This window comes from Stylophora pistillata, chromosome 3 (assembly GCF_964205215.1).
Source record: "Stylophora pistillata chromosome 3, jaStyPist1.2, whole genome shotgun sequence".
Classification (NCBI taxonomy): domain Eukaryota; kingdom Metazoa; phylum Cnidaria; class Anthozoa; order Scleractinia; family Pocilloporidae; genus Stylophora; species Stylophora pistillata.
The window spans coordinates 27,691,726-27,705,610 of NC_142521.1; the positions used below are offsets into that span (position 1 = coordinate 27,691,726).

The following is a 13,885-nucleotide window of genomic DNA, read 5'->3' on the forward strand; positions in this document are numbered from 1 at the left end:
ACCAAGTTCGCGCCAAGAGAGACATGGTTACCAAGCACATCAGTGGGGGTTTTTAAAATGGCGGCCTCTTGAGAAGGTTCCAAGAAATGCTACAAGGAGAAAAAAATGGGTGATAGATTGAAGCAGATTAGAGAAAAGTCGAAGCTTCGACGACAAATTCTTGCGCAACAGGTAAAATGTACTTAACGTTTCTCGAGGGAATTGTGTTATGGGGTCATTTAATCTTTGCAAAAAAATGGAAAAGCTATCGATAAATTATTCAAGTAATTTAAGTGGCGAGGGATCAACTTAGGGAGATCGTCAGTTGTGCATATGATTAATCATTTTCATATCCATCTTGGGCTGTAATGTAAATCGAGAGTGCTAAATTTAGTAAAACTTTAAGGATCACAAGCGTGAAATTCAGTGTATGTGGGTATATATGAATTTTTCTGCGCGATTTTGTTCAATTTAAAATATTGCACTCCTTTACATTTTGGAGCATGCTGGCTTGCCTTTTCTTGAGACGGAATGACATCTCGAGACAGACCGGGTCGGGAGGGGAACTAACGCCATATTTTGATATGTGTTCGTTTTGGAGGACTGGAAATCCTGACTCTATTTGGTCCAAATACTTTAATTAATGAAAACTATCCTGTGTAGAATGAAACGAGACCCGTTTTTTAACCCGTGTTTGGGACAAGAATGGACCATAACATTTGGAGGTTTAATGCACCTATAAAAATAGCAACACCCTTGTAATGGAAACATGACACAGGGGCATAACCAGGATTTTTCAAGGGGGGGGGGGGGGTCACACTGTGTCAAACAGAGGGCACTCACCAGATTGTCATGGCAACCTTCATCCAGTGTTATTCTAAATGTGATATTTTTTTAAAAAAGTAGGCTTTTCAACAAGGGCTTTTTGGGCTAAGACATTATTTTTCACAACCTGAATATTGTAGGTTGTTTCCTTAACCCCTTGACTGCCACAAGGACGCACTGAGTACGTACTGTATCAGATTACTTATAGGCTGTTAGGAGTTACTCAGTACATCCTTAAACATAGTACTTGTATGAATACTTCCACACATCGAGAAAACAATCAAACTGCAAACAATTAAACTGATGATGAATTTTTATCATTTATTTGATCTCTGTAGCTTAGAACTATGTAGAAGATTATAGGAAGCGGTGTGGCCGAGTGGTTAGGGTGCTGGACTTGTAATCCGGTGGCCCAGGTTCAAGTCCTCCACCCTCTACTCGCTGGATTTGTTCTCGGTAGCCCTGAGTTCGGCTCCTCGGCTGCGCTCTGTAAATAGCCTACTGGTCTGCCTTCTGCTAGTAGGGATTTTCATTCACTTTATGTTATTTAAAATCTTTGTTTGATTGATTTGAGGGCCACAAGTTAATCAGTTGAATTACTGTTATGTGTTATCCTCCTTAAATAAAGTTTTTATCATTATTATTATTATTATTATTATTATTATTAAGTATTATTAGATATATATCTTATTAGATGTTTTGTTGTGTAGTATAGCTGATTATTTTTATGAGTTGTGCCGTATTTTGACAAGCCCGTAGGGTGAGTCAAAATACAAAGAACGTTGTTCGTATTTTGACTCACCCTACAGGCTTGTCAAAATACGGCACAACTCATAAAAATAATCAGTTATGCTACACAGCAAAACATCTAATAAGAGACTTATTATCCAACATGCCAAATTGTTATTTCAGTGCGAGTGAATTTCCGAGATATTTGTTGAGTACAAATATCACGTGATATTTGTACTCGTCTCGTGACTGTGTTATTTGTACTCTACAAAGTGCAATTGGATAATAAATATTTATAATATTTTCAAACTTTGTTAAAAATGCATAAATATTGCCAGCACAGGGGTGAAAAAATGACTCATGGTGAAAGGATTATAAAAATTTTACAAAGGGGGGGGGGAGGATCATGGTCATCCTGGGAACCCCTTAGCTATACCCTTGTGACACATGCTATACTGCTAGCTACACCTCTCTTCTTTTTATTAAATTGCTACCTCTTTACCTATGTTAAACTATGGCAGCCATATTTTTGTGTGACATGTGAAGAAGGCAAATTTGTAACTCATTATAAATAGAGGATATTACATGGCCGCTTGGGGATACGAATTTTATCTTCAAGTGCTGAAAGTATCTCTCACGAGTGAGCGCAGCGAACGAGTGAGAGATACATTCAGCACGAGAAGATAAAATTCGAATCCCCAAGCGGCCATGTAATGTTCTGTTTATTATATGGATACTGATGAAATTTCCACATAAAAGACAACTTTTTTTATTCATTTTCGAAACAGCAATTGGGTAATTATGTTGGTAACCATGGCCACACCAATATCCTCACACGTGAAAGATAAAAATAGTATCTTCACTGTGCGCGGTGAAGATATGATTTTTTAGTAAAAGGAGAAATCCTGGTATTTCATCAGTATCTAATTATATAATAAATTATAAGATACTAGAAAGAAATTAAAATCTTACTCTAACTTAAAACCAAGAGTAGTTTTGCAGTTTTGGCTATTTTTAGATCAGTTTTTCGGTTTTTGTGCCAAAAAACTTTGGTTTTTTGGTTTTGGTGTTCAATGTGGTTTGTGGGATTTCCACTTTTTAGCATTGGTTTTAGGTTTTTGGATTTGGTATCCAATCTGGTTTTTGGTTTTTTCCATCTTGGGTTCTGGTTTCCCTTTGATCTGAGGGGCAATTATGTGCCCCCACCAATCTCAAATAGTCGCCAAACCTCTATATGCTCCACTTGTGACCACTCTATTGGATTAATTAGGGGTTTTGATAACTGGGATGAGAAAATTTATTGGTTTTGCTGGTTTTGCAAAAATACCCAGGTTAAAAAATTGTACCTAGTGAAAAATTAAATTTACCTTAGAAAAAAAATTACCTGCAACATGTACCCCAATGCCCCTCGAGCTCTTATGCAGTACTGTAAGACTATAACTAAGACATCACAGCTAGCCAAATGGTAACTGGTCAAGTCACCCAACAGTCATCTTGTCAGAAGTCAGGTCACCCAGTTGGACAACTTGACTGCTAACCAGCCAAACATTTGGAAAGATAGGTCACCCATTGGGAACTTTTTTTAGCAATTTACACTATGAAAACTTGTTTCTTACATCTATGGCAACCAAAGTTGTCACACAGTGCTTTCAATAAGATTTGAAATAGGTGGCTACCTCGGTACAACATCCGCTGGAGAGCGACTTGATTGCGACTTAGCGTGGCGACTGCGACTTGAGCGCGGTGAAATATACCCGGCGACTCACAACAGAATAGCCGCCGGAGCTCCGGCGGGTGCCAGGTCTTATTGAAAGCACTGTCACAGCATGGAGCACTGCATTTAAGGGAGTACTATGTATCTTGGCACCCCTTCTATCCATGCCCTTGATCATGAAATGTACATTTTGGCGATTTAGCTTGGTGCCTCAGGAGGTGATTCCATTGGAGATCTGCTGACCAGTAAAGAGGAACAAGAAAGAAAACGGCTCAAGATAACAGGAGAACAGAGGGATGACATACATCATTCAGGAGGTGATCCAAAGACCGTAGACATTGTTTTGCCTGGTGTCCCTGCAGGTCCAACCAAGGTTGGTTATTGGGAAAATTTTACATATGACTAAGAGCTCTTCTGATCAATTATTATTTTTTTCTGTAAAGAAGGGTCCCATTCATGATTTTGGTGAGATTTTGATGTTAGATCAGGAAAACAACTTCTACTTAAGAAGTTTATACAAATAAGATTTCTCATTACCTGTTTGCTGAATAATGTATGGATATTCTAGGGGAAGATACAGGTCCATCACTTGTAGGAATTAAAGGGATAAATCATATCCCTCAAATCACCTATAACAATCACAATAAATCACTGTAGATAAAGACACACATTATGCTTAGTTTTAATGTCTTGCTCATGTAGTACAATTTCCATGGATGGTTAATATAAGATTTTGATTTTTCAGGTGCTGATATCCAGGGAAGAGAGAAGAGAAGGCAAAACTACTGCACAAGAGAATACTGAAGACTTAAATAAAGTAGGTTGTGCCAAAGTTGTTTAATCCTTTAAGTCGCAAGATCTAATTGGTATTTCACCCTACTGACTTCTATACATACAGTTCCTCGTATATTGGACAGGGGAATTTGGTGTTACAAAACCATAATTCCAATTAGCAGATAAGCTTGTTTTTTCTCCTTACCTGGAATTGTAAGTAGAATATACAAATTAATCACTTCTGGCAATTGAAGGGTTAACCTCAGTATAAAAGAGACTTAACTGATTTTTCTATAAAGGTGGAATCATCATTAGTAGAAATAATTTTTTTGGTGACTAAAAATGTACCTTATTAAGGAATATTGATTCAAGAATTATTGGATAGCCTTCTGTCAGACACTTTCTTTCAAAATAGAAAAGCTTTGATTGCAGCTGAAAAATGCTCCAGAACTATAGCCTTAGTATCTGTTATGGTGTGTTCATTTAAAACAGTTTATTCAAGGGACATTTGTTGTACTCTCCAAGACCATGTTGCAATGATATTGCAAGTCTGTGATAGTCAATTAAAATATTTGTATAATATTGTTTCTTAAAAAGTTGCCTCAGGGCATTTTTTTTTAATTGATAGTTGTACTTGTGAAGTTGATAGCTCAAACAATTGTTTTAACCTTAATCTGTTAAGAACAAAGAAGACTATGAAGGGGAAGATGTGGAGGAAGTTGTGTACAAAGATTCCAGCCACTTCTTGAAGGTATATAATAGATATTACTTTAAGACTCTTAAAGAAGAAAGGAAGTGTACTTCCATGCATTTCTTCAAGTTCTATAGTAAAGGTTGAACATAACTATAGAATACATTTATATGAAAAAGTGTGAAAATTTACAAATTAGTTTTCTTCAACTAGAAATTATGTTTTTAAAAATGTTCACTTTGCAAAAGTGTAGTTATAACCATAACTTTAAATGCAAAAAATTAATTAACAAGTCTGAAGAAGTTAAATTTTTTTTTAGTCTTTAAAAATTTCACCAGTTGAAATGTTTGCCTCAGTTGAATGATTTTGTAACCCTCCTGAGATGAGAATGTTTAATCTAAATAATACATTTATAAAAAGTTTTTGCGTCATAATTAGTTTCTTTTAAATGTTCAGGGAACTCAAAGTGCCAACCCTCACAATGATTACTGTCAGCATTTTGTTGACACAGGACAAAGGCCTCACAACTTCATCCGAGATGTTGGTGGGTACTATCTTTAAACAAAGTGTCTGATTTTGTTGTAGTAGGGTGGCAAGGCCTACAACCCACAATTCCCCTATTCACTCTGACGAAGGGCTAACGCTCGAAACGTCAGCTTTTATGATCGTAACGGTGGCCAATTTACCATTTCAACTTTGTTGATATATTCAGATTATTTCGTTACCCCCACCGATGCAGCCCCAAACAGTTTCTTTAGAAACTATCAGCCTTTAATCATTTCAAAGTTGCCGTTTGGTAACCCAAAATTTTAAAATAGTTGCTGGTTGTCAAAATAAAATTATGACTGCCAGCCATAATTTTTTTCTGACAATTGTGTCATTTGAAGGGAAATGTTTATTTAAGGATATGAAGTTTAATTAAAGAATTTTTAAGCAAATTTCTATTTGTTTATACTTTAGACACAAAGCACCATGTTATCAAAACATTGGGATTTGCAATGTGCTGTTTAAGGATACAAAAAAGAATCATTATGGCATGTATTAATGAAAAAAATGACTGTGTCTTGTTCTTTTTCATAGGACTTGCTGATAGATTTGAAGAATATCCTAAACTCAGGGAACTCATCAGACTCAAGGTGACCCTGAATGTTATCTTTTCACTAAGGTCCAGTTTACATTTCAAACTTTTCCTGTACTCAAATATGAGTAACCTAATTATTTTTAATTTATTAAGTATATGAAAAAAATTAACATCGGAATCAATCAAGTTTGAATGTCTTTTTAGGGTTGACTCAAGATTCAGTTGAGTAGGGTGTGCCACTTAAATTGGTTAAGCAGGGCTCAACACTAACTTTTCAACTTACTAGCCAAGTGGCTGGCTACTGATAACTTAGATGTCATGACAATTTCAGTTTCTGTGGCTCTCCCACAGACCAACTATCCAAGTACCTGACGACAATACTACAACCGCTAACTGACAAATCCAGACATAAACTACAATCCACTGAAGACTTCATTAATGCTACCAAGACTGTTCAGATACCTGACGACTACAAACTAGTGTCATTTGATGTGAAATCACTGTTCACAAGTATTCCACTTCAATTAGCATTACAATGCACTGAGACTGCAATCCGACAATCTACCGACCCACTACCGCTACCGACAGACGACATCATGGACTTGCTAAACATTTGCCTAACGTCTACTTACTTTCAGTACAACGGTAAACACTACAAACAGTTACACAGCACTGCCATGGGGTCTCCAGTTTCTGTTGTTATAACAGAAATTGTGATGGAGAACATCGAGGAGCGCGCCCTTTCGACTTGCCCACAAACGATACCGCTTTGGTTACGTTACGTTGACGACACATTCACCGCCGTTCGACACGACGAAATTGACGCATTCCACAACCACCTTAACGAACAAAACGCTGACATACAGTTTACCAGAGAAGTCGAAGAAAATGGCAAACTTCCTTTTCTAGACTGCCTGGTAAGCCACAACGACAACTCATTACGAATGACAGTTTACAGGAAACCGACACACACCAACAGATTACTAGATGAGTCATCCTACAACCCTACATCACACAAAGCCACAACTATCAGAACTCTAACATGATGCGCACAACTAGTATGTGACTCGACAGACAGCTTATCCGACGAGAACAAATACCTCCACCGTGTTTTTACGAAGAACAACTGCAACAACGACTTCATCCGACGAAACACTCACCGACCCACTACCACTACCGAAACAAACGACATCGCAACCCCTACAACTACAGCAACCATACCGTACATAAAAGGCATGTCTGAAAACATCTCGCGCATCTTACTACCCTTCAATATCCGTGTTGCCCACAAACCCATCACCACACTATGTCAGTTACTAACCAACGTTAAAGACAAAGACGAAGACAGGGAGCGATTTATAAGATCAATTGTTCCGACTGCCAAGCCTCCTACATCGGTGAGACTGGCAGAAATCTCACAACAAGACTGACTGATTGAACACAGACGGGCGACGAGGAAAGGTGATGTCAGCAATCACATTGCTGAACACCATCGACTTACCAACCACAACATTGACTGGGACTCTGCGCAATGCCTAACCTACAGCACTGACTATTTTCAACGACTGACTCTGGAAAGCTTACTAACTTAGAACAGACTCCCCTAAACAGATGTCAACAACTACCCGCCCCATACAAACGACTCATTCACGACATAAACATCACAAACGACCAAAAAAGAACGACCTAACTTTACCGACAGATCAAAACAGACCAATCACGACCGACTTACGTCACTTGAGTCTTACAGCCAATAACATCATGGCAAAACCAACCGATCATTTCACACGAACTGGAATAAGAACATTCTACTTACAACAATCATTCACTTGACTCTGATGATGACTTCCGCGCAGGTTGTCGTAACGTCAGTCACTACCACAGACAACAGTCCTTCTCAGGACTACACTCACCCGGACGATCAGACTACACCTTCACAATTTCAGTTTGTTTATGAGCCAAACTCGCTAGTGGAAACTGAAAATCATCAGCCAAAACTGAATTTCTACTAGTCTGTGGCTAGTTGGCTACCGTTAGTGTCGAGGCCTGCCTAATAAGTGTGATTTTGTTTTGATCCCACAATTTCTCTCTTTCACCAAAGCATAAGTTCTGCATCAGAACTGGGCCTAATCAATTTGTACTTCTGTTGATGATTGATTCTTTTGGTATTAAATGCTGTTGTCATTTTATCATGTTTAAATTTTTCTTAGGATGAGATCATTGCAGAGAGAGCTACTCCCCCAATGTAAGTAACTGAGACAGGGCTGGTTGTTCGAAACAGGGTTAACATTAATCTAGGATTAAAAGTTAATCCCAGCTTTAATTTTTCATGTAGTAGAGTGTGTATAAGAGCTAAGGTTTTGTTGGAGTTTATCTCAATATGACTTGAAACTAACCCTGGGTTAGGTTAATGGTGTTTTGAGCAAGCCGCGCCTGAGGTCTTATGTCATCACACAAAAAAAAAACTATTATAGTTTATGACATAACTCACAGACCCTATGGGGACTTATACATGGTTACAAATAATATTGATGGTGTAATTGGTTGAATTTCTATTCAAATTTTACCTCCAAAGATCTGCCGGTAATTGTTTTCTTCTACTGATTTACCTTTCCTAAAGGTTGATTTCTGGTGACTAAAAGAAGAACTTGGTGTTTTTTCCTGTTTCCCTTCATTCTTATGCCAGTTTTTAATTTTTTCTAAGGTATCTTCAGTGTGACCTGGATATGTTTGATCTTGATGACCTTGAATGTAAGTTTGATGTGTTGTATATTGACCCACCCCTGGAGGAATATCAACGACGTGCAGCTGGTACTACTTTTAACTGGAAACCTTGGACCTGGGATGAGGTCAGTTGTATCCCTTTCTATGTAAAACCTTATTAAGTACTCAGTCTTTGAAGCTGGGCGGCCCTTAACTTCTGATCAGGAAGCTTGTTACAGCTTCTCTAGCATGGTATAATTAGAGGTCTGTGACCTATCTTGGATAGCACTAGCCCCCCCCCCCCCCCCCCAAGTTATTTAGCCATTTGCTCGGACAAAGGGCATGGGCTGTAAATGTCAGCTTTTGGAACTCTTTACAAGGGCCAATTTTTTTATTTTATCAGTGGATGAAACCAGACTATCTTGTAATACCTCCCTCCAATGTAGCACCAGAGTTTCTTTAGGAACTAACCCCCTAATCCTAGAATTATGTCAGGTTCCCTGACAGTTCATCCACACACTTTTGCACTATTGTGTGGAGAGGGGGCAATGTCTGGGAAAAGTGTTGTGTGCAAGAACACAGCATAATTATTGCTGTGCTGGGTTGGGCGTAGACATCTTGATTTGGTGTACAGATCATTAGCTGCACACCAGCTGTTTAAGGGAAATTAGTAGGTTCTTGTTTCACTTGTGAAGTAGTTGTAATATGGTTACTTCAGTTCACATTTTTTGGTTGCACTGTTGCAGATTCTTAAGCTAGAAATAGAAAAAGTTGCTGCTCAACGCTCATTCCTGTTTCTTTGGTGTGGCTCACATGAAGGACTCAATGAAGGGAGAAAGGTAAAGAACTCAAATATGTGGAAAATGATCGATAAATATTTTTTGCTTTAAATTTCCTGTAAGTTATTTAAGGTCTTGTTTTATAGTAACAGGCAAACAATGTAACTGTGCTACAATTAATGTGAAAATGCTTACATGGAACTGTGAATGAAAAACAATTAATGCCATGGTGATAAAATGTCCATATTTTTTTCACTGAAAGGCTCTCATACACATAAAGTCTTGATCAACACTTGTAGCTTTCTGGCTTGTTCACAGACCACAGACCACAGACAAACAATGGCACAGTAGTTGTGCTACAATTGTTATCAATTCAAAGTGCTTACATGGAACTGTGAAATGAAAAAAAACATGATTTCCTTGATAAAATCTCCAATGTTTTTTACTGAAAGGCTGTCATACACCCAAAGTCTTGACAAATACTTGTAGCTTTTTTGGTACGTTCACAGACCTGCTAATTAATGGTGAGATATACCCTTTAATTTCCAAGATCCAGTTGTTGATTCTCACCTCAAACTGCTAGATCAAGATAGCGACTTCTACTGGATAAAATTGAGTGCTCAGATTACCTGATTGCTAGATAATGTATATAGGGAGAAGTTACATATTAATCACTTTTGTCACATGACATTTGATGTGGGTACAGCCCACAAAATGAACTTTATCACCCAGAAATCAATCTTAAAAATCCAAGACATTTTTGTTGTTCGTCCATCGCAGGTTTCCTTTAAATCTCTTCCAACCACCCCTAACTTGTCTTTTGTCAACAGTGCCTAAAGAAATGGGGCTTTCGTCGTTGTGAGGACATTTGTTGGATTAAAACAAATAAAACTAATCCTGGAAACACAAAATACCTTGAACCAGATGCCATATTTCAACATACTAAAGAACACTGCCTTATGGGAATTAAAGGAACTGTGCGGAGAAGTACTGATGGAGATTTCATTCATGCAAATGTTGATATCGATCTTATAATCACTGAAGAGGTAAGTTGTGGTTAGATTATAAAACAGACTGGTGAAAATCTTCCTAGCTTGGGCCTAAAAATCTTGATCTTGAATGGAGTTGATTCAGTTTGGTTATTTTGGAATTCTTTTGGGCTCTCATTGGTAATCATCTTTATTGAGGAAACTTTTTCATAACAGATATGCTTTTCAAAAAGGACCTCGAAACTAGATATGTATAGTAGAAACAAGAAAGCAATAAAATTGCAAAGAGATTAAAAGGATACAAAAAATGCATAAAAAATTAAAAATCAAAAATATATTAAAATAAGTATAAATAAAAATTAAACGTAAGTAGCTATATTAAAAACTTAAAAACATTACGTCTAAAACTATTGACATTCTTTGAGTCTTTGATAGTCTGACTGAGGGAGTTAAAATCGGAAACGGCATGATATTTTGATCTTTGCTTCCTCCAATTTCTTTTGACACGCGGTAATCTAAAATTGCCGTTGTTACGTGTATTATGCCTATGAAGTACGTCTTGTCTAATCAAGTCCATATTGTGATTAGTTAGGCCATTGATGCATTTGTATACGTGTACACATCTTTGAAATCGCCTTTTCTCTAGAGGCAGCCACTTGAGAACAGCTAACGCCTCAGTGGAGGATGAGTAGAATGGTCTATTTAAAATAACTTTAGCGGCCTCATTGTTGAATAACAGGAATGGAAAAGTCAAATAGGATTTAATCTGGAATGAAAGTGCATTGATTTTGTACATTTGGATGATAGGAAATGCAGGGATGTTATATAATTTCAGATGCTGTGGTTCACTATTCACTATCAACTTTTGTAACTTGTAGAGAATGAAATAGCATGTTTTCAAGAAGTTATTATAACTGATGTAGCAAGGCAGAGACTAACATAATGAATCCCCTGTTTTCCTTTAAATCTTTCCTTGAGCATATTAATTAAAAGTAGTAATTAAATTATTTAATTGGTGTAAGTTGAGAATTGTTGACAGAAATACTAAGTTGTACCACACATTTCCAGCCTGAACTTGGGAGCACAGAAAAACCAACAGAGATATTTCATATTATGGAGCATTTCTGCTTAGGACGACGTCGGCTTCACTTGTTTGCTGTTGATGATACCCTAAGGCCAGGTGAGTTTTCAATTGTTTTCTCCCAATAGTTTGACCTCAGATTTGTGTGAAATTCAGTCAATGTGACAATAATTATTTACTACACGACTCGGGCAGTCAGAGGGCCAATAACTAAAATCAACCAATCAAAATGCTCTATTGCTGGTCAACATTCTCTCAGTATTGGACCAGGCACTGTCCCGAATGGTCCTGAATGATACCGCACTTGTGTCCCTTTGAACTTCAGTCGTATAATAAATCTCTTATTAACCAAGCTTGCTCGGGACCGTACTGGAAGAATATCGGCCCTCGGTCTTTTTTGTGCGGACCTCGGGCCAATATTCTCCCAGTAAGGGCCTCGCGCTTGATTAATAAGATATATATATTGGATTTGAAAGAAACCATGCACTAGCTTCTTCACAGGCTACTTTGTAGTTTAAGCTCCTAAGATCTGATTGTTAATTCTCCCCACTAGATGCTAGACATTTCCTTGTAAATTAGTTACAAGAACTTGGTGTTAGATCAAGATTACAACTTGTACCTGATAAGTTTTAGTATTCTCATTGCCTGTGTGCTGAACATTGTATGGATATTATTGGGCGAAGTAACATGTTAATCACTTCTGGTACTGAAAGGGTTAAACCATTTTTCTGATTAAAGAACAAAATTTATTTTATGTTGTCACAAGCATTGGATAAACTAAGACAAAATTCTTATTCCACACGAGGAAGTGACTTTCAGACCTTAGGATTCCTTGCTTGTGAGCTGGGCTAGTACTTCATCTTGTGTGCAATTAAATAAACAATTTCAATTTCAAGATCTCATTAGTAGTTCTCCTTACTGTCTGCCATATAATTCTTATGATGCTAGTTCGTAGAATTTGTTATTGGATGAACTATTAATCCCCTAACAGATTTTTTTCGATATTCCCATTACTTATCTGCTTGTCATTGTATTGATATTGTTTGGAGAAATTCTGTCTTGGTCACTCGTGGGATTTTTAGCTTGGTAATGAAATAGATAGGATGTTTCTTGCTCTATTCACAAGCATGGGATGAAAAAAAAATTTTGAGGTTTGATGATGAATTTTGTGTTTCTGTTTCATGTCTCCTAGGCTGGCTATCAGTGGGGCCCAGTCTCTCAAGTTCAAACTTCTCTGCGGATCTGTACAACTCGTATTTTGCTAGTGGACCAGAAGACCTTATTGTTGGCAGCACACAAGAAATTGAGACACTCAGACCTAAATCTCCCACAGGAAAACACAAGGGAGATGGTGGAGGACGTGGGGGTGGTAATACTGCCACAAGGGGAGGACCGGGTGCACGGGGAAGAGGCATGGTGCGTGGGGGGATGATGAGGGGAGCAGGGTTTCAAGGGAGGGGTGGGAGGGGTTTTGTGAGCTTTTCTGTAAGATAGTTGGGAATCATTAGTCAAAGCAAGTAACGCAGTTGGAAAACTTGTGAAACAATGTGAGCCCTTTTGCACAATGTTTTACATGCTTTCCAGTTGGTTTTCCAAGCCTCCGTCTGAAAAACATTCACCATGAAGTTTTGATAGCAATGTTTGGCCAAACTGATGCAAAATTTTTTAACTCAGGCCTCTTATGGAGTCCCATAAGAAACTAGGGACAAACAGCTCCTTTGTTCTTATACTTAACATTTTCTTAAAAAAAGTCGAAGATGGGAAGGAGAAATGAAAAATCAATCACTCTTCTTAGCCTAACTATCCATTGTGCAATTTCAAAAGAAACTCAGTCAAGTGGTAATGATATTCATAACTTTTCTTTTCATAAAATAAATCTAGAATCACTGCAGCAATGAGTTATTCTATTCTCATAGTGTCTACAGTGATTATATGGCTGGCAGCGCCCATGGGGTCACCCATGGGGTCGCCCATGGGGTTGCCTGTGGGGTTGCCCTTGGGGATGCCCATGGGGATGCCCATGGGCAATATGAAGCAAATCCTGTGTTCTGTTGACTACCCTAGCAGGCCAGAGGTGCCCATCTGGCTCACTTTGGGTCCTGCACGAGAAATAAAATTGCTTAGAGCAAGCTCACGAAAATGTTCATAATTTTTGGACATTGTCAGCAATGGAGTCGCTGAAAGCAGTGGACACAGTCAAAATAAAGAAGACATAAATGACTCCTGGAGGTTTATTGTACTACAAAAGCAGTTGGCTTTCTATCCTGTCTTTCAAAATAAACAAGATCTTAATTCTTTGTAAAGTGAAATCCTTTTTTGACCAAGCTTGTTTGGTTGAGATGGTTGGATATTGGTCTTGTTCTTTTTTTTTCCCTGTTTTTATGGACCTTGACTTCGTCCATTTAAAAGGCAAAAAAGAACTTGGCCAAAATCCAGCCATCTTGACCTCATGATTGGTATTATAGGGCATAATTTATTGATCTTCAACAGTTGTTGTAGAAATGGTCAGTAATGGTCTCTGTGACTGAGCTGACATCCAT

The 13,885-nt window shown here is 37.9% G+C and overlaps 1 protein-coding gene across 1 annotated transcript; it reads left to right on the forward strand.

Annotated features, from left to right (window-relative positions):
• Window positions 1-18: 18 nt before the first annotated feature.
• On the forward strand, window positions 19-12,989 carry LOC111328332 (N(6)-adenosine-methyltransferase non-catalytic subunit METTL14). The gene is made up of 12 exons (XM_088754828.1): window positions 19-171; window positions 3,450-3,620; window positions 3,993-4,064; window positions 4,704-4,772; window positions 5,169-5,256; window positions 5,793-5,848; window positions 8,004-8,038; window positions 8,498-8,642; window positions 9,243-9,335; window positions 10,106-10,321; window positions 11,333-11,444; window positions 12,538-12,989. The coding sequence occupies exons 1-12, from the start codon at window positions 106-108 to the stop codon at window positions 12,837-12,839; spliced, it is 1,425 nt and encodes a 474-aa protein (XP_088610954.1). The 5' UTR covers window positions 19-105; the 3' UTR covers window positions 12,840-12,989.
• Window positions 12,990-13,885: the final 896 nt, after the last annotated feature.

Bases quoted from the DNA above. Each gene is read 5' to 3' on its own strand.
- LOC111328332 (XM_088754828.1), top strand. From the start codon at position 106: ATGGGTGATAGATTGAAGCAGATTAGAGAAAAGTCGAAGCTTCGACGA. The intron at 8,039-8,497 runs GTAAGTAACTGA...ATTTTTTCTAAG, and splicing joins GAGAGAGCTACTCCCCCAAT to GTATCTTCAGTGTGACCTGG. The intron at 11,445-12,537 runs GTGAGTTTTCAA...CATGTCTCCTAG, and splicing joins TGATGATACCCTAAGGCCAG to GCTGGCTATCAGTGGGGCCC.